Below are 20,022 nucleotides of genomic sequence, written 5' to 3'. Positions count from 1 at the left end.
CTGAGGACTCAGTACTCCAGTATGTAGTAGGTAGGTAGTTAGTACTAGGTCTATATCTGCTGATTCCATCTGCTGGTCTATGGAATGATCAAGCTGGTTCAATGGAATTCCATGGAGGACGCAGCTTTCCAGTACTTACGCTTTCCAGTACTTACTGAGATTAATCATTAATAGTCTCGTTTCGTATGCTTGTAAAGACAATCTCAATTCTACTACAGTATAGGTAAATTATTATCGAACCCGTATTTCTTTCGTCCCGGGGAAATCCATCTCCGTCGCGGGAAAATAAGAAGCCTCGTGCGATGTGTGGGACGATCTTCCGTCAACCCGGGATAATAACAGGTTGCTGCTAGTTATACAGTTCCTCCGTAGCGTAATTATAGTAAAGAGTCTAGGCCGAATCCCGAGGGAATCAAAAACCCCTTTGCCGACTGGTATTCATCTATATAGTATCTATATTGTACACTGTACAGCTATACAAGGTATATATATATATGTGTCATATCCAATGCTGCCCCGTCCGTATTGTACTTTTATATCACACTGCCAACGTGTATATGTATGTAGATCTATACTGGTTCCACGGCCTCCGTTTCGTAGAAAAGCAGGTACACCTCCTTCTGCATCCCCATCACATCCGAGGTCTTGCATTCCTTGACCTTTTCGTCGGAAATGCGCCACCACCGGTCGTTCGCTCGTCGTCGTCGCCGCAGCCGGGCGGTCGAGGTCGGGGAGAGCGACGACAGTGGTTGCGATGACGGCGCGGTGGTACTACCGCTGCCGCCGCCGCTGCTGCTCGTCGGCTTGATGGCGGGGGACCGCGAGAGACTGCTTTGCAGAGAGAGACGCGAGCTGTTCGCCGTGGTGACGGCAGGTAGCCGGCTATTATTGTTATTGTTATTGTTATTGAGTTGCGAAGACGCCGAGGAAGGGGAAGGCGACGGGAGCGAAGAAGTGCCAGACAGCGAAGGCGACGACGGAGTCCCGACCGTTGTCGTCGAGAGGCTGATCGAGGCCGGTTCCGAGTCGGGCGTGGTGCGGCGGGCGGCGAGCCGTGGACTCGGCGCCGCCGACGGGTTCTCGCTCGCGACACGGCTCTGCGCGTAGGAGCTGAAGACGTCCGGCGTGGAAAAGGGCGCGTACAGGTTGTTGCGCCGGAAGGACTCGTAGTGGCCGCTGTTGTGGCTGCCCTTGTGGCAGACAATGGCCAGCAGCTTGAACCATTTCTGGTTCAGGATCCCGCCGAGCGGCAGCCGTTCCGGGAACGACACCTTGGCCGCGTTCTTGCTCGAGCTGCTGTGGTCGAAGATCGACCGCGACAGATGGATCGCGATGATCTTGGGAAAGACGGTGATCCGCATGTGCCGTGCGATCCGCCGCTTGGGCGCTGCCTCGGCCGGCGGCAGGCGGACTCCCTCCAAGGCCTGTTCCGGGTCGGTCTGCAGCGCCTGATGGATCCGGTCGATCTCCTCGCCCAACCGCTCCGTCTCCTTCTCCGAGCGCGCCGCGGCCCTTTCCTGTGTCTTTAGTTCTATCGCGTGCTGCAGTCGACACCGGTCGCATCGGAAGTCGTCGATATACTCCGTCTTCAGCAGGCCATCGAAGCACGAGCTGAGCGTAGTCGAGCTCTTCTGCGGTACTTGCAGCGTCAGGTTGACAAACGCCGTCTGGTTCGGCTTATACTGGTACTGGCAGAATTGGCAGACGATCTGCGACTCCAGCTTCCCCTCAAAGGGGAATCCATAATCGTTATCAAGCTCCTTCAGCTTCGTGTCGATGATGGCAGGCAGACCCTTTTCGCTTCCGTCGTCGATGCGGACTTCCACCTCGGCGGGCTGTGCGGTTGAGTCTTCAGTCGAGTCTTTGGTGGTGGTGGTGACATCTCCCTCCACCTCCTGAGGTAGCTCAACCGACTGCTGCAGCCTCTGCCTTGCTTTCACTCCGGCGTGGTATTCGTCGCAGAGGCGCTCGGCGATGATCTGCAGAAACTCCTGGGCGTCCTGCTGGTTGCGGCTGATCCGAGTGCGAAACGCGTACTCGAGGGCCTGGATGAAGGACCGCGCCGAGATGGTCTTCTTATAGATCGGCCGCTCGTTCAGCCGGTCCAACATGTCCTTGAGCGCCCGTGTGATAAGTCCCTGCTGCAGCTCGCGCAGCTTCTCCGGTCGCTGTCCGCGGGGGATCTCTTCAAGAGCCGGCAGGGCGTTGTACAGCTCTGGCCCGTCCAGATCGCGTCGATGCAGCTCCCGGATCAGATACACGCGCAACCCGCCCAGGCCCGCCAGCGCCTGCAGCACCGAGTTGATGAAGCAGTCGTTCGCCGGGTTCGACAGCCCCACGATGCTCTTCTTACGGTTCCCATCCAGCGAGTCCTCCCCGTCGATCGTATAATTCGGCCCGAACACATAGAAGAGCGCAATGGCAGCCAGCGACGCCCCGGCCGCATACGCAGCCACCGTGCTGGGTTTTTCCTGCATCAAAATCTATTTTTTCCAGAAGGATAAAAAGAAAAAAAAAACAGTCGGTACGGAGGTGTCCTAGCGCGAGTGGCCCAACGTCTCTCTTCTCCTCATTGCTGTTCTATCCACACAATCATCCGTAGGTTTATTCCATCGACGATAGGGGGAGGGAACGAGGAGTCTATAACAATAATAACAAGGGCGTCGGTCCTCTCGCTCTCGAGGCTGTCCGTGTCTGTCTGTACCTGGGAGAGGGAGGGTCAGCACTAGAATAATACAGCGTGCGGAGAAGACGGGGAAAAGTGGATGGGACACAGGGAAAAACAGGGGAGCCAAAAGGACCGAACCAACCTGCGTATATAAACGATCTCGTATCGCCGTCTGGTATCTCCGGAACAGAAGAGCCAGTCACTAGTTCTGTAGATTAGTTGGATTCAAAAAGAAAAAGATGATTCGAGCAGAGAATTGGAATGAGGGGGGGGGGGGTTTCGCTAAAGGAGGACGGAGACTCGGGTTTGCTGATGGATCCGGGGGGGGGCCACAGGGGGCATTATTTCTCCTCCCAGGCTGCCACTGGAAGATGACATGCTACCTAGTTTGGAGCTAAGTGGTAAGTCAATGGTAATAATACCAAGTAACTAGGTAGTTTATACTTCGTAGTTAGTTAGTGAAGAGGAGCTTCTTCATAATCGGAGAAGGTGGCCCCTCTTCATCCTTGGGACTGTCAGCCATTCCCCCTCACGGTGGGCAAAGCAGGACGAGCTGAGAAAAGCCAGCCGGAAGTCCGGGGTTGCTGGATGATGGAAGTAACGTAATTATCTGCTATTAGATAAAAGTAATTAGTATCTCGTTAATGCATAAGTAGTTTCCTGTACCAAGGACCGAGTACAGGTGATTGATTGAGAGGTCTACAGTATGGGGAAATAGTCGGCTAATTTCAGCCTAAAATACACTCTCTGCATTGTCCTGGCTGATTTCTAATTTATGCAGTCTAAATCCAGCAGGGTCATCATTTATTTTATAATACCGAGACTTTTTATTTTAATATGTCCAGGAAGCTCTAAGAACGGTACTCAGCAGGCAGAGTCGCGACCTTCTCGTTGAAGAGGTCCTCGGCCTGTGTCCACACCCGGGCAGTCGACCGGGTCTTGAGCTGCAGCAGACTAGGCAACAGGGCTTCGCTGAACATCTCGGAACTCTCCCGGGGAAGCAGGGAGGGGAGATGGTCGATGCTGATGACGCTCAGCGGGGGGCCCTGCGAACCGGGCAGCTCGACGGGCACCGTGGGCTTGTCGAAGGTGGTGGTGATGCTGTACACGGGGATGGGGTTGTTGGGGTTGGTACTAAACTTGTTTAGAATTTGAAGATGAAGAATAGCACGGTGACTTACGTATCGGCGCTCACGTCACAGATCACGCTGAGGCGTCTGTTGGGGGTGGAGAGCGACTCAACGTTGACGAAATGGGGGATCTTCGACGACAGGTAAATGCAGTTGACGAAGATGTCAGCATCCTCGACGATCTCCTTGAAAGGGCCGCCTGAATTTCAGTTAGTATATAACGGCGAAAAAAAAAAAAAAAAAAAAAAAAAAACAAGAGAAAAAAAAAACAAGAGAAAGCAAGATTTATACCCTTCTTGGTCTCCTCCATATCCCACTCGATGATATCCGACTCGGGGATACCCACATCCTTGACAAGTTGGACAGCGCCCTTGCCGCAACGACCGAGCTACACCAATTTAGATATGGCCCTTCGATCTCATGGAAGAGAGAAAAACTTACAGCACCAATCACCAGCACGCGAGGCGACCGGCCCGACTGCTTCTTGCCCTCCTCCAGCGACTTCTTGACGGACTCAATCAGCAGCTCCTGGTTGGCATAGGGAGTCTCGCCGGGGAGAGGCTGGCCCTCCGGGTGTGTTAACTGCCAGGCCCAGTTCTTCACGGCCAAAGCGGAACCTATCCGTCATCAGTATCGCTACACGAGCACTTGTATTCGGGGTGTGTGTGTGTGTGAAATACCAGCATAACCAGCAGAGTATCCGAAGGCTATAAAATTCGATACTATGTCAGTCTTTATTTCTTGAAAGGATCATTCTGGCAGGTTTGACAAACTCACCAGCCACTCTACGCCCGACATCATCGGTCAGGAACTCGAGGTCGAGCAGGGTACCTCCGCCACGCGGCCAACGGCTCAGGACCTTCTCCCATCCACCCTGCTGCTTGTAGCAGTGCGCAAAGGAAATGTGAACGTGTTCAAGCGGGAAGTCCTCCTCGGGCAGCTCCTTGAGACCAAGCACGTAGGCATCCTTGGGGGCGTCCTTGACCCACGAGCCCTCCTCGACGAGGGGTGCTCCGATCTGAACATATCAATCAATCATTCGCTTTCTTGTCTCGTTCCATCGCAGCAATTGGGTGTGTGTACCTTGGCGAACTCGTCATCTACATGAGTGAGTCAGTTGTCAGTTCGGACCTGCCTTGAACAAGAAACGGCAGATTGAATCAGTCCTGTCCCTGACTTACCATCAAATATCCGCTGAGTAGATCTCTCCACCGTCACTTGATAGCCAGCATCAAGAAGCGCCTTGCAGGTCGTCGGGGTGACTGCATCGTTTAGAATATAATGTGAGGGGTAGGCAAAGAATCAACTTACGGGCCGACCGCGCTTCGGCAGGCTTGGTCTCAGCTCGCAGCCAGATCTTAGTTCCGGACATTTTTCAAAGGGATAAGAATTCGATTTCTGAGGGGGGGGGGTTTTTCTTCTGGAAATTAAAGTACAGGTGCGTTCTAGGATGCTTTTGTAGCAAATGTCCCTTATATCACTGGTCCTCCGATAGCGGGGCGGCCATGTTCTTCCGATCCGCGGGCATCATGATATGAGTCATCTAAACTGAGCTTTACATTGACTATGTATTATGGAGTATGCTAGAGATGCTAGAGATCTTGACGGATATATTGTTGTATATGGCGGTTGCTTGAACCTAGTTCTAGGGGGCATTTCTGCCGATGAAGAGATGCACATGTGGTCAATCCAGTAATCCGAGATTTCCCCCAGCTTATATCGCTCCTTGGACACACGGCTGAGTCTGCCGTCGTAGTTGTGATGATGTAATATTAGTTCTGAGGATACTCCTTGTTCTCAGTCACCAATGGAAGAACTCCCGCTATCTAAGAAGTGAGACACGACCTTGTATCGATCGAATTTCTCGGACGGTGCATCCCCTTGCTGCTGCTGCTGCTGCTGTAGTGCGATGCGATTCGGGTCAATGATCATAAATGTTGAGAGTCGGACAAGACGGCTATTGGGACCTCCAATTGGTGCTCAAAATTGACCAACACAGTTGGTAAAGTTCGTAGAAGAGACAAGAGAACGGTAGAGAATAGGTACCTCGAGTCGCTGAGTCGTCAAGAATAAAGAGCAGATTGGTTCAGTAGAAAGCCAGTCAAGAGATGGCCGGTCGAGAGTGGCCATGGGACGCTCCAAAGTTCACAGCAGTCATGTCGGCGTTAAATGTGGCGGTTGGGATTTCTCGTTATAAAGCGGAGAGATGTCTTGAGATGGTTCTTCCATCAACTTGATCGATAGGAGAGAGGAGTGGGAGTAGGAAACGAATAAACAGGCTATCATGTCAGAGCCAGCCCTAACCGGCCTAAAGCATATTCATCAACCTCCAAAGTCGTCTGGTGATTCTTTTCTGGCAAGCTATCACGGAGATTGTCTTTGAGTAGTTGCTGAAGGAGCTGCGCCATGTTCGAGGCTTCTCGGTATTTGCCCTCATCGATAAGGACGCTGATTGCATCGGAACTGACAATGAAGAAGGCGTCCCTCTTGCGAGTACTCCAAGTGTGGTATTTCTCCGCAGATATGCTCTTCATAAAGTCCAGCAGCGGCCCTGGCCGCGGAGACGACGGATTATACAAGGGCACACATGCCGTCAAGAGGGTTCCAGGAAACAGAGAGGACATGACTTGCTCGAATTCATCGAACGTCTCCTGAGGCACTTCCTGGACCTCCTTCTGGGGGTTGTCGACGATCCAATGGCTCAGATAGGAGCCTCCGGCGAAGAGCACCATCTCATTTTCCCTCGACTCGACCGGCTGCTTGTCGACCAGCGACAGGTACATCCGGCACGACTGCGTGTAGAGGGTCAAGGCCGAGGTGATCCCGGCTCCGTAGCGCAGTTCAGCCGCCACTGCATCTTTGAGAAAGTTGCCGAACAACTTCCGCATCACCCCTTCTGGGATCCGACCGTTGGACCCTCCCAGGTCGCGGGTGACAATCATCTTCAACCAGGCAGCGACAGTTTCCTGCAGGCCTTCGGCAGCCATGAATTTGAGCAGGGTGGACGTTGTACTGCGAGACTTGAAGAGCATCTTTCGGGAGCCGGAATCGGACGCCCAGAACCACTCTACAACCTTGGAGGCAGCCTTTGACTTGCTCATCGCCTCGCTAACCCCCAGATTCTGCGGTCGCAGACTCGCCAGAATCAGCTGGCTCTTCAGACAGTTGCACATGGCCTGCTTTGTGACCGACCCCGAGGCGACCAACTCGTCAAACACAGCCATCGGCTCCTCGGCCAATCTCTTCTGGGGATCTGCCCCGCCCCGATGACCAGCATGGTCAACCTGCGGTGCAACTCGGAATAACGGATTCTCTAGAATCGATCTCAAGTGTTTTTCGGTCGCGTGCGTTGATGAGTTGGTAGTAGTAGTGGTGGTGGTGGTGGTGGGCACCGCCTCTTCGGAGGCATTCGGCTGCGGATACTCTCGGTCGAGCTGTCGTCGAAAGGACGAGGTCAAAGCATTCAATAGTTGCTGCGACTCTCTCGGTGTCCGAGGCAACGGAGGATGGATTTTCGACCAGGCGTTGAAGCCAAAGATCGACGTTTTCTTCATGGTATCGTATGACAGAGACAGTCGGTGAGAGAGAGGAGAGGAGAGGAGAGAGAGAGAGAGAGAGAGAGAGAGAACTGGATATCAGATTCTAGCAATCAGTAATTAATTCAATGATCAATTTAAATAAATAAACAAACTTACCAACTGTAACTCGTCGTCAATTAACAAATTAATATGTCCTCAACGTCTCCTTGGCACAGGAGGTCGACGGTCGGCCAAAAGAGCCTCTAGCGTCGTCTCGCTAAGCGGAAACGCGAAAGTTGCCTCTCGCTGCAACTCCACGACGAACCCTTCCGTGAGCACGAAGCAACCCCCGTTGAGTCTCTACGCATCTCTCTCGCCACTTTTCTTTCCCCCATCACCCTCCCCGTGTGCTTTTGCTAAGGAGCCTGGCGGCCACGCTGTGACTTGTGGCTCTGTGCGAACCTCTCAGCGAGGGAGCATCGACGATCGTCTCGCTTTTTCTTTGCCTAGCGCACTGCCCTCAACCTTAACACTCGACTCTCCCTTGGACACACCCACCACCTGTCCTCCTACGTCGCCAGCTACCTTCTGCTGCGGCTTTTTACGATCTCGTTCCATCTCAGAAATACTCACCAGTCTAATATTCAGCCATGTCTGACGTTCAAACAAGGCCAGCTGCTGCCTCGCGTGGCAGGGTATCCGCCCGGGGCGGCCGGGGCGGTTACAGCAATAGAGGCGGTCGCGGTGGGAGCAGGTCGACCAAGGTCGACAGCTCGGATGATGCGACGCTGTCCTTTGAGGATGAGGGCGAGATTGGCCAGATGAAGAAGAAATACTCCGACACCCTGCCCACTCTGAAAGAGCTGTTCCCCGACTGGACAGACGAAGACTTGGTGTTCGCGTTGGAAGACTCAAACGGCGACCTCGAGAGTGCAATTGAGCGGATAACCGAAGGTCTGGATCATTCTTTTTCTTTGTTTTCTTTTCTTTTCTTTACATCCTTCATAGCCTGGATTATGCTGACTGTTTATAGGCAATGTCTCGCAGTGGGGAGAGGTGAAGAAGAAGACCGTCGACCGCACCCGTTCCAAGCCCAAGGAGGTGCAGAGCACTCCTGTCGAGTCAGCCGCCCCTGCGATGCGAGGAAGTCGTGGCCGCGGTGGATTTGAGGGCCGTGGCCGCGCTCGTGGAGATCGTGGCCGTGGTGGTCGTGGCGGCAGGGCGGGAGCTCATGTCAATGGGTCCCGTCCGCCCGCGACAGCTTCTACTGCTGCTGCCATCGCTGCCTCAGACGCTCTGGAGAACCCGGTCGCCGCCCCTACAAACGTGGAGACCCCAGTTGATGGTGAGGAGCCTGTCGATTCTGTGACCGAGAGCACCACCAAAGATGTTGTGGCCAAAACAGCTGAGCCGGCCAAGAAGGGTTGGGCCAGCTTGTTCGCCAAACCCACACCTCCACCTGTTGCCGCTGCTCCGAAGAAACCTGCTGTCGCTCCTGCTCCCGTCCCTGTAACTCCCGCGTCGACTGCCGTCCCCGCTGCCGCGGCGCCCGCTGCTCCTCCTGTGGCTGCTCCCGTCGCTCTCGAGAAACAGGCCGAACCCGTGGTGGAACAGAAGGCTCCTGAACCCGTACCTATACCTGTTCCTGTCCCTCTGGTCGCTCCCGCGGAGAAGACAACGGAAGAACCTGCTGCTGCTGCTGCTGCTGCTCCTCCCCCGGCTGAGGTTCCTGTTGCCGAAACCCCTCGCGTGGACGACGCCCACCTTGCTGCCAAGGACGATCTGACAAAGAGAAACCTCGAACAGATTCCTGACGTATCTGCTCCTGCTCCCACCGCTACGGCCGCCAGCACCACCGGCAGCGTGCCGGATCCCTCTGCCCTGTCCACCGCAGCGACTCCCGCCCGGCCCACTCCCTCAGGCTACCCGACCAGTGCCTTCAAGCAGAGCGGCCGTGGTCCGGCCTTCCAGCGACGGGTCATGGAGCAGCAAGAAGCGGTGGTCATGCCCGGAAACCATGCGGTTGACCGTGCCGCCGTGCAGTTCGGCAGCATGGGTCTGAACGGCGATGCCACTGATATTGATATCGACGAACACCGTGAGGAGGCCGAGACTCGCGCCCAGCCCCCGCAGCACTCGCCCGTCGCTCCGCGCGCCGCGCTGCCTCCTTCCACCCAGGCCCCCATTCCGATCGAGACCCCGGCCGTTGCCCGCCCGGCCCCGGGCTTGCCTCCCGTTCCTCAGGCCTCCGCCGCCGAGTCCTTCAACGATTTCCCCCGTTACACCGACACCCAGAAACCCTACGACCCTTTCACCCAGCAGGTCTCTCAGCCGCAGGTTCCGATCCAGGAACCCTTTGCCAACCAGGCCCCCACCCAGCCTACCGTGACCTCCGGCAGCGAATACTCACCCTTCTATGCGGACCAACAGCGCGGTCTGCCCTACACCTACTACGGCTCGTACGGCCAGTCCCAAGATGCCACCGCGGCTCAGCGAGCCGCCACGGGCTTCGGTGTCTCGGGAGCCGAAGTGCAGCCTCACGTTCCCACCACCCAACCTCCCACTCGCTATGGCCACGTTGACACCCCCAACAGCGGCCACAATACCCCCAACCCCACTCTCCCCGGTGCCACGCAGACCCCGTCTGCCCAGCACCTGCCCGGCGCCCAGGCCGCCGCCGCCGCAGCCCACGGCGGGTACGGCTATGGGTACCCCTACTACTCGAACCCTCACTACGCCTCCTACATGAGCCAGATGACCCAGCATCAGTACGGCCGCAACCGCCCGATGTATGACGACGCTCGCCGCTACGACGACCACTACATGCAGCCCCACAGCAACCAGTACGGCTACGGAAGCCAGTACGGACCTTATGGCGGCAAGGGTGGCATGTACGGCCAGCCGCAGCATGCTGGCTTCTCCTACGAGCATTCTTCCTCCCCGGCCACCGCCGGCTCCTTCAACCAGGGTACTCCCGGCCGGGATTCGGTGTACGCCCGTACCGGCTCCGCGCAGCCTTCGGAGAGCCAGCAGTCCGCCGCGGGCACCACCGCCTTCGGCACCGGCATGTCGGACGTCTTCGGTCGCCCCCAAGCCGGCGGCTTCAGCCAGAACCAGCAGATGGCCCAGCAGCAGCCGGTGACCACCGAGGAGGCTGCCAAGTCGTTTGAAACCCCCAAGGCCGGCGGGCCCAGCCCGTCCCTGGCCCAGGCAAACCGTCCCGCCTCGGCCGCCAACAACGCTCCCGGCCAGCCCCAGTCGCAGACCGTCCTGCCCCCCCTCCAGGGCCAGCAGGGCCAGCAGGGCTTTGGCGGTTACCCCCATCTGAACCCGCAGTACAGCACCGGTCTGGGAGGACTGGGAGGACACCAGGGCGCCGCCACTCATCAGGGATCCGGCTATGGTAACTACGGAGGCGCTGCCGGCTTTGGGAACTACTACGGGAACTCTGGCCGCGGAGGATGGGGAGGCAACTATGGACATTAAGAAAAAATCATGAAAAAAGAAAAAAAAGAAACGGAAAAAGTGCCCCGGTTTTCTTTTTGATATGCCTCATGGAAGATAAAGTGTATGTGTCTGTTAACATGGGAAACGTGGTTTTATCTTCTCCATCTCTCTCTCTCTCTCTCTCTCTCCCTCTTCTTTTTTTAATGTCTCGAATGTGTAATCTCTACTCTATGGGAGCTTGGCTGGCTCTTCTTTTCTGGACTTTCTTGCTTTTTTCGTCAAAGTTATGATTATGTGAAGGGGAAACGGCCTGCCACAAATCTCTGTTTTCTTCTCTTTTTTTTTTTTCTCTTTTCAATCTCCATCTTCTCCGGTGTTGCCTTCTCTTTCTCCTCCTCGGTTCCTTTACCTTCTCTCTTTTCCTTACTCCTTGCTTCTTATTTTTTTTTTTTTTTTGTTTCCTCCTCTTATTGCACATTCCAAACTTTCTCTGTACCATGTCATGTCAATCTCGTTTCGTCTTTTTTTTCCTCCCCCCCCTCTGATCGAAGAAGAAAATGACCGAACGAAAACGACGACAGTTTCGACCGAGACTAGAAAGTAAGTAAGGGCAAGAAAAAAGAGGGAAAAGAAAAGGGAGAAAGAAGGCAGGGAAGGAAAGGGGTTACAAAAAAATTATCCAGTGTTTTTTTTTATCTTTTAGCATGAAATGGGGCGGTAGGGAAACGTGTTCTTTCTTTTTTTTTCATCATCATCAGTTAAAAAAGAAAGAATCGGGAAATTCGGGAAAGGCGTTTGTTTGTATTGGCATCAATCAATCCATTTCAAGCCTGGAAGGAGAGGCAACCTGTTCATTCAGTTCTGCTGTAGGAAGTTACACCGTACGAGTTGAGACTATTGATCTACATGGTCATCTCATGGAGAGAGACTTCCATCTGGTAAAAAGGGTATATATAAATATAATATGTATATGTAGGTAGTAGTAGGTAGGTATGTATTAAGTAGAGAGTGATCACAAGTTACGCCTTGACATCCTCGATTTGAATATCTTCAGCTTCGAGGCCGGCCTTGTCGGTAGCCACATAGCCCGGAAGATCGGTGAAGACATGGGTGCGCCATTTGCGAGCCGGGATGCCGTCTGTGAAGAACTGTGCGATCTCGACGCGGGTGCGGTCCTTTGTCTCCGCGACGCAGAACCAGACCCAGGCAAGGGAGAAGAAAGAGGTGCCTGCGTAGACGAAGCCGAGCATGGGGCCCAGCCCGGCGGTGGTGTAGAGGTACGGGGCGGTGAAGGAGACGGCCCAGACGCTGAAGTAGAGGACGACGACGGAGACGGACATGATCTTGTTCTGGTTGACGCCCACGGCGTACTCGCGACCGGTCATGTAGGTCAGGGGCCCCAGACCGAAGTTGTAGGCGACGATGACGACGTAGGAGAAAACGACGATGACGTACTTGGACCCTTGGGAGATGGTGCCCTGGGTTCCGATGCCGCCGATAACCAGGAAGGCGACCTGGATTGTGAGCGTGGTCACCAGCAGGTTGGTGCGGCGGCGGATCTTGTTGCCCGTCAGCACCGAGGCGGCCACGGCGAAGACCTGCAGGATGTTGGTGATGAGGGTGACCAGGTAAGGGTCGCTCATGCCGATGTCGGCGGCGAAGACGACGCCGTAGTTGTAGAAGAAAATGATGCCGCAGATCTGCTGGGCGAACATGCCGCCGGACGACCAGATCAGCTTGCGGCGCTCCACGGGGTCGAACAGCAGCGCTGACCACGACGACGCCTGCTGCTGCTCCTCCTCGAACCGGTTGGCCGCCTCCAGCACGTTCAGGTCGTCCGTCGGGTCGTACCCGTCCTTGTTCTGGTGGATGCGCGCCAGCGACTTGGCCGCAGCTTCACGGCGGCCCTTGCGCACGTACCACACGGGGCTCTCGGGCACAAAGGGGAGGAAGAGGAGGATGATCAGCGGCAGGATGAGGAGGCCACCCATGGGCAGCTTGTACGACAGCGTCGATTTCACCCCCTCAGTGCCCTGGGTGATGCCCGACGCCACCAACTGGGAGATGGACTGTAGAAATTGGTACATGAGCAGCACGGGCCCACGGATGGACACCGGGGCAATCTCGCCTATGTACAGCAGCGAGGTCACTGTGAACTGACCGATGCCTAGACCGATCAAGATACGGCCGATGACAATCACGGCCTCGTAGTGGGTGTCGGCCACCTGGGCCAGTCCACCGGCCATGACGCAGCAGGCGGCCAGCAAAAACGTCTTCTTGCGGCCCCATCGCTCGTTGACGGGGGCGGCCAGCAAGGCGCCGAGCAGATCGCCAATGTAGATGGAGGAGGTGGTCAGCGAGGTGAATGAGGTGGCCAGCGCCTTCTTGCCGTCGGAATCATAATGGTTCCCATAGTGGTTCTTGTACTCCTGCATGTCCAGGATGCCACTATAGTAGGTGTTGTCGTAGCCAAACACCAGTGCCCCCAGGGCCGATATCATGCCGAAAATATAGACCCATTTGTGGTCTCCAAATTTCATATGCGAGCCAGGCATATTGCTTGTTTGTAATACACTGCAATGAAGGAGAATAACAGGACCAACACAGGCGGGGGAAAAAAAAGGGCAGCAGAAAGAGATCTATCTTTACACGCGAGTCAGCAGGATCAAGGCAAACCGAACGCGGCGCCGGGGCTTGTTAAGTACTTTCACACACCCAACCGGTCGAGGAATCGGATCTTCCTCCATCGTGTTCCTCTCCTGGCCGCTCTTTATCTCTCACTCACTCCTTGACTCCCAGACACATGGTGGTATGCTACCCCACGGCGGCAGAAAAGGGAAAGTCTCCGCACTCACTGCAAGTGTGGGATCCCCGGTTCTCACGAACGAATGCAGAACCCTGCTTAAAAGCAGAAACTCATGTTGCTTCATACACTTCCCGGCAGAATGATTCCATCAGACCACTCAATGGCAGGCATGAGTTCCCCCGGTTTGGTAATATCCACAGTAGATCTTTCCCCACGGGACCCCCGCGCGGGGGGGGTCGGGTACATGCTTACGCAGTACTCTATACAAGAGCTATGCATGCCTATGAGGGGTTGCCAGGTGAGGAGGCAGAACAAGGAATAATCGCTTATATCAAACATCTCTTGCTTTATCGACCCTTGGCTTTATGTCTCAGTTCGCCAAGTAGGTCTAATCCAGTGTCAGGGTGCGTTTCAATCAGAAAAAAAATTCTCTGTACGGACCTCTTCCTTCCCCCCGTAAGCGTGGGGGGTGACGAAATAACCTCCTCGGCAGCCAACTCGTGTTGAAGAGGGTCGATTGCTCCAAAGCAGGATTCCGATTCTGTAGTCCCCTCCGTCAACCATGACGTCGATGGCACGGACTTTTTCCAATTATACTGACGGAGAGAGGTTAAACCCGTCGATGTAGCATGGGGTATGGAGTACATACAGGGCAGGGTAGTAACTAACTAGTAGGAAGGTAGCAGCAGGGCTGTAGGAGTAATAGTAGTAGGCTGAGGTGGGGCAAGACGTGAACTAGTGAAGGCAGGGTATGTAAAATATTCGGTATCTCCAGCTATATGGATGGATAACTGGCAGGGGTAGATGGGATAGATGAGCAGGGATGAATGAATGTTGGAGAATCCAAGGGGCTGACTGAGGAAGGGAAGAAGGAAGTTGTCAGGTCAGGTCAGGTGCCTGGTTAATTTAAGTAAGGCTGGCTGGCTGGTGTTTGGGTGTGTTAAGGAAAAAGAAAGGGAAAAAAAAAAAAGAAATGGCCCGAGCCGCGGATCGAACGCGGGACCTCTCGCATGCTATGCTGTAGGGTGGACCCTAAGCGAGAATCATACCACTAGACCACCCGGGCCGTTGTTGAAGAGACCTCCACTTTTGGCATTATCACACAGATTCTATTAGAAGTGTATAAGGATCAGCCGATTTCGACGTTTGAAACACTCGATGTGCCAATTTAGAAAACTACCAATTTTTTTTTCTCACTGACCAATGGTTAGAAATAGCGCCGAAAAATGTAGATCAATGTATTTCCGGGCTACGGTGTCAAGGCTACGGTGTCAAGAGATGTATACGTAACTGTCTGTACTGTCGGGTTATATATATATGTAGTAGATGGACTATATATCAGAGTCGTCGTGAATATACCACCAAAAATGATATCATGCTTGATCTTGAAGTGTCGAAAAGAAACGAGACTAAGTTGATTGATGGAAGATCCTTATATCTCATGTTATATATACACCAATGTGGAACAAAAAAACCGAAGCTACTGAGAGGAGGGGGGAATCGAGTCTATGAGACAAGGCCCGAGCCCTCAGTGAATATCGCATGGACAAACGTCGGAATCAAGCAAGATATATTCAAAACTCCAAATCATCCTGTGCACGGGAGGGAACGTAGGCCCCCATCCACTCCTACTCCTATTCTTATCCCCGCTACTCATGGAGACCAAGACCCCTGCCGCCGTCCTCGTGGTAGGGCGGTGCGGCACCAGCTGCTCGCTCGTGATCGAACCGCCAGACGCCACCGGTCTTGTCGCTCTCCAAGGAGCCGATGAGATCCAGCATTCTCGTGAGCTGCATGAGATCGGTATCCTGAACCTCATTGATGCGCTTGAAGAAACGGCGCTCCCATTCCCGGTTCTCTGCCTTTTCGATCCTGCGCAGCTCGCGCTGGGCGTTTTCGATCTTCGACTTGGCGATAGAGACCGCGTCCATGTCGCCGTTCTCAATGCCGGCCGCCACGTCCTTCCAGGCCCGACGACTCTCGTAGATGTCTTGGTCCTCGAGGGCCGCCAGCTTCAGAGGCGTGATCTTGTTCTCCCCCACCACAAATTTCTCTACCTCGCTCTTGGTCCGGGCGTTCTTGATCACAAAGGTATCCGACCACTGGCCGTCGATGGTGTACAGAGGTCTCTTTTCACCCTCGCTCTCCTTGTACAAGATGGCGCTGAAAGTGTTCTTCTTGCCACTCAGCCAGCCCTTGCCCGAGTAATCGATCTTGGCGATATAGCCCGTAGTACTGGCAATACGGGTGGTCTTTTCCAACTCAACGAACGGAGTACCGTAGATAAGAGACTCGATGTGAAGGCTGGGTAGCGTGATGAAGTACTTTTCCTTCTGGGAATGATCGTTCTTGTCCGCACCGGGAGGAGTCAGGGTCAGCAGTGCATGTCCGAGCTGCTTCACCTGAATGGTACTCGAGAACGACGCCTTTTGGGCATTGTAGCCTTGAAGCTGTCGACAGAAAACACAAATTAACCAGCTGAGCCAAGACAGTGCGACAAAAAAAAAAAAAAGGGGGGGGGGTTCTCACCTCGATCCCGTGCTTTTCATTCCGGATTGCATATGCAGTCGCAGGTGGATGGTGGCTGGAATACCCGTCAGTGTCAGAGCAGAACGTGCTAATCTACCACCTCCCCAACGCGACACCCACCTGACTTGTTCACTGATCAACGAAGTCTCGCCAACCTCCTCGTCCTCATCCCACTTGCCAATGAAGAGCTCCCCGAGAAACGGGTTCAATGGCTTCTTCTCGCTGCCCAGCTTCTCGCTCCGACTGCAGTACTGCTGGTGGAGGGTGCTGAGGAACCATTTTAGAACCAGCAAGGCCCTCTTCTCCGGGTCCGACTCCTTGGCGGGTGCAACAAACAAGGCCGGCTGCTCAGCCCAGTAGGCAGAGTACTCGACCAGCGAAGTCGAGGACAAGATAAAGGGCGGAGCGGTCAGCGAGGACAGATCACCGTTGAAGGAAGCGATAGACTACGGAGTAAATAAAATTAGCTCGATCTCGGATTCAGAAGTAATCAATTTGCTTACCTTCAGGAAGCTTGACCACGAACCCCTGCTGCTGGCCGGAATCTGACTGTGTGGATCCTTGGAAGACATTCTGTCCTTTCCGCGAAATCGGGACCAGTGAACAACCAAGAAATACTGCAATCGATCGAAACGGGTGGAAAAAAGGGGGGGAAATAAGAGAAACGGTCTAGAAGGATTGAGGATCAGAACAGAGAACTTGAAACACGATCGTGCAGTGGGGAGAGAGTCTGTTTGCTGGCGGATCAGGAGGAAGAAATTCTGTCCCTGGAGGTTGGACGAGCACACGACGTCATCCACCAGCCCCGCAACGACGATCAGAGCTGTTGGTTACTACACAGTGTTCGACGATGTACACGGACTGGATTGAGTCTCTAATTTGAAAATTTCTATTGAGGTTGAGGCTGACTGAGCCTGTAGACTTCTACACTACTACTGTTCAAGGTAAACAATGGGCATATTTCGACGTTGAGCTGACTCGTGTGATCAATAGTACCGAGCCGTTTGCCTAGCGATTTGAATCAAGATGGATTACGACATCTCACTTTCACAATAACCACGGAGTACTATAAAGCGTTGATCGGACCGAATAGTTGTGGCAAACTCGCTTCGGCATCCAGTGTGAATGCATGGATGTCTCTTTTGCGCCACTGACGGCTTCGCCCAGGGACGAACGGATTTACCCCTTCAACAATTATATTCCATCTACCAGCTATGATTGTGTTCAATAATATTATTGTCGAATAGGTAGACTACTCTAGTCGATGCATCGGTCATTCTCTCGGTGTCTTATGCGAAAGCCGACCGCTACAGAAACCGAACCGATCCTCACGATATCCATCAACCAGGCAGTATAATCCTCCATATATATTTCCCGAGCACTCTGGTATGCAGCTAGCAGCCACTAACCACACCGTATGAGTTGTCCGAGCCCAAGTTTTCTACCGTCTGGACCGGCTGTTAGCAAGTTGGATATGAGTCCGAAGTTATTCGGATAAGAATCCGCAGCATATCCCGGAAAAGACGAAACCGGCAGCCCAAGTCCGATGCCATGTCGCCCGTATTATCTCTGAACGTTCGAAACCATCCATATGCAGTAAGGCATATTAGTGTCATTGGGTATCCAAGACGCAGATACCGGCCCTTCTCTGTGCTTTTCCTGGTCGTATCTTCCTCGGTGGGGGCCATTCGAGATAAACTGATCGGGGTTATTCCGTCCGCACTGAGTAGAAATAGAAATTGATCGGCTTCTTCCAATCCTGTTCGTCTTCACCATATCTGTAATTGGTAGTTTCATTTTCTGACTCACACCCATCTGTTCGAGACCGTCTTTTCCATGGTCGTTGGATTGGGTTTGCTGCAGAGCTCCATCACCGGTCTTTTGAGAGAGATTGTCCATACTTAATTGGAACCTTGCCTGTCAACTACTCGTCAAACCAATTGCTCACTAGATAGTTGGATTGAAGTCTCGAAAAGAAATTCCATGCAAGATATTCTCCAAATAGTGTTCACACCCTCAAATTGTTTTGAAGAGTGTCTGTTGGATTGAATTCACCATCGGACATGTTCTCTACTGTCGTTGTTTGAGCCGATCAACCGAACAAAACACACTGCAATATGTCATCAGAAGGAGAACGCACGAGGCCCTCATTGGACCTGGAAGAAGCCGGTGGGACGCAGATGGAGAAGATCAAAACCGGACAAGCACCTGTTGCAGCAACCGGGGATCTTGATATTATCCCGAGTCATATGTCGCACCAGGACATGGCGGCCACGACGACGTCGTACAACGAAACCGATACCGAGCAATACCTTCGCTTCTCGCCAGCACGCAAGAGGGTCATCGTCTTTTCTCTCTCTTTCTGCTCCTTCCTGGCCCCGATTGGCTCGACTTCAATCCTATCGGCGGTCCCGGAAGTAGCAGCAACATACAACACGACGGGAAGTATCATCAACGCCAGCAATGCGCTGTATCTGGCCTTCATGGGCATTGCTGCGCCATTCTGGGGCCCGTTCAGTCAGGTCTGGGGGCGTCGTCCGGTACGTTACGAGGGATCTCTCTTCTTCTTCTTCATGGCTGCCCAAAAATATCGCTAACAAAAGCCCTAGATATTCCTCACATGCGCCTTTCTTTTCTTCGTCTTTAGCATTGGTACTGCACTGGCCCCTAATCTTGGGGCATACTTTGTCTTTCGTATACTCAGTGCTTGCCAAGGGACATGCTTCCTCGTCGTGGGTAGCTCGGCTATTGGCGACGTATACGAGCCTCGTGCTCGTGCAACCGCCCTGGGGTTTTTCTTGTCCGGGACTTTGCTCGGGCCTGCATTCGGGCCAGTAATCGCTGTATGAATGCCAATCTGCACCAAAGAGAGAGTCCTATTGCCTTTGCTAACGTTTGATCAAGGGCGTAATTGTCACATACAGCTCCTGGAGAACGGTTTTCTGGCTGCAGACTGCCCTTGGTGGCGTTGCAACCTTGTTGGTTTTCTTTCTCTTCCCCGAAACAATTCCGTACAAGACCAACGGCGAGCTGGCGGACCACACCATTGCCGAGAAAACGAAGATTCTCTGGCATCGCGTGTCTCCCTTCCGCGTGGGGATCCTGCTCTTCTCGTACCCCAATCTGCTTTTCGCAGGAGTGGCGGCAGGCGCTCTTGTCTGGAACCAGTATTCCCTCCTGACCCCCATCCGATATGTATTGAACCCGAGATTCCACTTGACCACCCCGATCCAGTCTGCCTTGTTCTACATCGCCCCCGGCTGCGGCTATCTCGCAGGAACCTTCGTCGGCGGCCGCTGGGCGGACCACGTCGTCAAGAAGTGGATCCGCAAACGCAACGGCGTCCGAGTGCCAGAGGATCGACTCAAGTCCTGCATAGCCTTCATCTTCGTCATCTGCTTCTGCATCCTGGTATATGGCTGGACGGTAGATAAGGCGGTGGGCGGCATCGCTGTGCCGGTGATAGCCATGTTCTTACAGGGGGTCTCCCAGCTCTTCTGCTTCCCCAGTCTCAACACATACTGCTTGGATGTCATGCAATCCAAAGGCCGCAGCGCAGAGGTGATCGCCGGCAACTACATGTTCCGGTACATCTTTGCCGCCCTGGGCTCCGGCCTCGTCCTCCCTGCGATCGACAGCATCGGTGTTGGATGGTTCAGCACCATCAGCGCTCTCTTCCTGGCCTTCTCGGGCTTTACCGTCTGGCTGACCACCGTCTTCGGGTCCCAATGGCGACAGCGCGTAGACGAACGTAATAGCCACCAGCAGGCTACGCGAGACGCCCAAGAGACGCAAAAACAAGCACAGTCTCAAGCAGTCGCCGTCGACGAAAAGGCGTGAAGCAGATTTGAGCCGAGGGAGCGTTTGAATGACTGTCACGTCCGTTTTGATTTCCCTTGCATCTGTACCTGGAAGGGTCAGCAT

The 20,022-nt window shown here is 53.9% G+C and overlaps 8 protein-coding genes and 1 non-coding gene across 9 annotated transcripts; 4 read left to right on the top strand and 5 right to left on the bottom strand.

Annotated features, from left to right (window-relative positions):
• Window positions 1-569: 569 nt before the first annotated feature.
• Window positions 570-5,170, bottom strand: ASPZODRAFT_148815 (hypothetical protein; the record flags this gene model as incomplete). Its single annotated transcript, XM_022725422.1, has 11 exons — window positions 570-1,835; window positions 1,881-2,483; window positions 3,553-3,802; window positions 3,850-3,997; window positions 4,090-4,186; window positions 4,240-4,415; window positions 4,479-4,505; window positions 4,576-4,816; window positions 4,882-4,898; window positions 4,980-5,060; window positions 5,110-5,170. 11 exons carry the CDS (start codon window positions 5,168-5,170, stop codon window positions 570-572), a joined length of 2,967 nt encoding a protein of 988 aa, XP_022586058.1.
• A 455-nt stretch (window positions 5,171-5,625) lies between these two features.
• On the bottom strand, window positions 5,626-7,713 carry ASPZODRAFT_415560 (hypothetical protein). Its single transcript, XM_022728326.1, has 3 exons — window positions 7,494-7,713; window positions 7,399-7,426; window positions 5,626-7,357 (listed from the first exon to the last, which is right to left on the bottom strand). Exon 3 carries the CDS (start codon window positions 7,350-7,352, stop codon window positions 6,081-6,083), a length of 1,272 nt encoding a protein of 423 aa, XP_022586057.1. The 5' UTR covers window positions 7,353-7,357; window positions 7,399-7,426; window positions 7,494-7,713; the 3' UTR covers window positions 5,626-6,080.
• On the top strand, window positions 7,219-8,274 carry ASPZODRAFT_414879 (hypothetical protein). Its single transcript, XM_022728323.1, has 2 exons — window positions 7,219-7,437; window positions 7,494-8,274. The coding sequence occupies exons 1-2, from the start codon at window positions 7,361-7,363 to the stop codon at window positions 7,972-7,974; spliced, it is 558 nt and encodes a 185-aa protein (XP_022586056.1). The 5' UTR covers window positions 7,219-7,360; the 3' UTR covers window positions 7,975-8,274.
• Window positions 7,688-11,161, top strand: ASPZODRAFT_414624 (hypothetical protein). Its single transcript, XM_022728322.1, has 4 exons — window positions 7,688-8,270; window positions 8,350-10,694; window positions 10,752-10,806; window positions 10,860-11,161. Exons 1-3 carry the CDS (start codon window positions 7,967-7,969, stop codon window positions 10,800-10,802), a joined length of 2,700 nt encoding a protein of 899 aa, XP_022586055.1. The 5' UTR covers window positions 7,688-7,966; the 3' UTR covers window positions 10,803-10,806; window positions 10,860-11,161.
• A 621-nt stretch (window positions 11,162-11,782) lies between these two features.
• On the bottom strand, window positions 11,783-13,318 carry ASPZODRAFT_138629 (hypothetical protein; the record flags this gene model as incomplete). The annotated part of the gene is made up of 1 exon (XM_022724476.1): window positions 11,783-13,318. One exon carries the CDS (start codon window positions 13,316-13,318, stop codon window positions 11,783-11,785), a length of 1,536 nt encoding a protein of 511 aa, XP_022586054.1.
• ASPZODRAFT_127637 (hypothetical protein) lies at window positions 13,303-14,091 on the top strand. Its single transcript, XM_022721801.1, has 2 exons — window positions 13,303-13,406; window positions 13,469-14,091. The coding sequence occupies exons 1-2, from the start codon at window positions 13,343-13,345 to the stop codon at window positions 14,074-14,076; spliced, it is 672 nt and encodes a 223-aa protein (XP_022586053.1). The 5' UTR covers window positions 13,303-13,342; the 3' UTR covers window positions 14,077-14,091.
• A 453-nt stretch (window positions 14,092-14,544) lies between these two features.
• Window positions 14,545-14,635, bottom strand: ASPZODRAFT_t7. Its single transcript has one exon. It is a non-coding gene; the product is annotated as a tRNA-Pro (tRNA).
• A 401-nt stretch (window positions 14,636-15,036) lies between these two features.
• ASPZODRAFT_127634 (hypothetical protein) lies at window positions 15,037-16,993 on the bottom strand. The gene is made up of 4 exons (XM_022721800.1): window positions 16,602-16,993; window positions 16,219-16,544; window positions 16,099-16,153; window positions 15,037-16,019 (listed from the first exon to the last, which is right to left on the bottom strand). The coding sequence occupies exons 1-4, from the start codon at window positions 16,668-16,670 to the stop codon at window positions 15,219-15,221; spliced, it is 1,251 nt and encodes a 416-aa protein (XP_022586052.1). The 5' UTR covers window positions 16,671-16,993; the 3' UTR covers window positions 15,037-15,218.
• Window positions 16,994-18,278: 1,285 nt separating this feature from the next.
• On the top strand, window positions 18,279-19,938 carry ASPZODRAFT_148813 (hypothetical protein; the record flags this gene model as incomplete). The annotated part of the gene is made up of 3 exons (XM_022725421.1): window positions 18,279-18,638; window positions 18,708-18,941; window positions 19,003-19,938. The coding sequence occupies 3 exons, from the start codon at window positions 18,279-18,281 to the stop codon at window positions 19,936-19,938; spliced, it is 1,530 nt and encodes a 509-aa protein (XP_022586051.1).
• Window positions 19,939-20,022: the final 84 nt, after the last annotated feature.

The sequence above is a fragment of the Penicilliopsis zonata genome, assembly GCF_001890105.1.
Source record: "Penicilliopsis zonata CBS 506.65 unplaced genomic scaffold ASPZOscaffold_1, whole genome shotgun sequence".
Taxonomy (NCBI): domain Eukaryota; kingdom Fungi; phylum Ascomycota; class Eurotiomycetes; order Eurotiales; family Aspergillaceae; genus Penicilliopsis; species Penicilliopsis zonata.
This window is presented reverse-complemented; position numbering and strand designations above follow the sequence as displayed.

Coding starts and splice junctions, on each gene's coding strand:
- ASPZODRAFT_415560 (XM_022728326.1), bottom strand. CDS start 7,352: ATGAAGAAAACGTCGATCTTTGGCTTCAACGCCTGGTCGAAAATCCAT.
- ASPZODRAFT_414879 (XM_022728323.1), top strand. CDS start 7,361: ATGACAGAGACAGTCGGTGAGAGAGAGGAGAGGAGAGGAGAGAGAGAG. Junction 7,438..7,493: donor GAGAGAGAACTGGATATCAG/ATTCTAGCAATC, acceptor AAACAAACTTAC/CAACTGTAACTCGTCGTCAA.
- ASPZODRAFT_414624 (XM_022728322.1), top strand. CDS start 7,967: ATGTCTGACGTTCAAACAAGGCCAGCTGCTGCCTCGCGTGGCAGGGTA. Junction 8,271..8,349: donor AATTGAGCGGATAACCGAAG/GTCTGGATCATT, acceptor GACTGTTTATAG/GCAATGTCTCGCAGTGGGGA. Junction 10,695..10,751: donor TGGGAGGACACCAGGGCGCC/GCCACTCATCAG, acceptor GGCTTTGGGAAC/TACTACGGGAACTCTGGCCG.
- ASPZODRAFT_127637 (XM_022721801.1), top strand. CDS start 13,343: ATGAAGGAGAATAACAGGACCAACACAGGCGGGGGAAAAAAAAGGGCA. Junction 13,407..13,468: donor GGCAGCAGAAAGAGATCTAT/CTTTACACGCGA, acceptor CTTGTTAAGTAC/TTTCACACACCCAACCGGTC.
- ASPZODRAFT_127634 (XM_022721800.1), bottom strand. CDS start 16,670: ATGTCTTCCAAGGATCCACACAGTCAGATTCCGGCCAGCAGCAGGGGT. Junction 16,545..16,601: donor CGTGGTCAAGCTTCCTGAAG/GTAAGCAAATTG, acceptor TTTACTCCGTAG/TCTATCGCTTCCTTCAACGG. Junction 16,154..16,218: donor TTGATCAGTGAACAAGTCAG/GTGGGTGTCGCG, acceptor CGGGTATTCCAG/CCACCATCCACCTGCGACTG.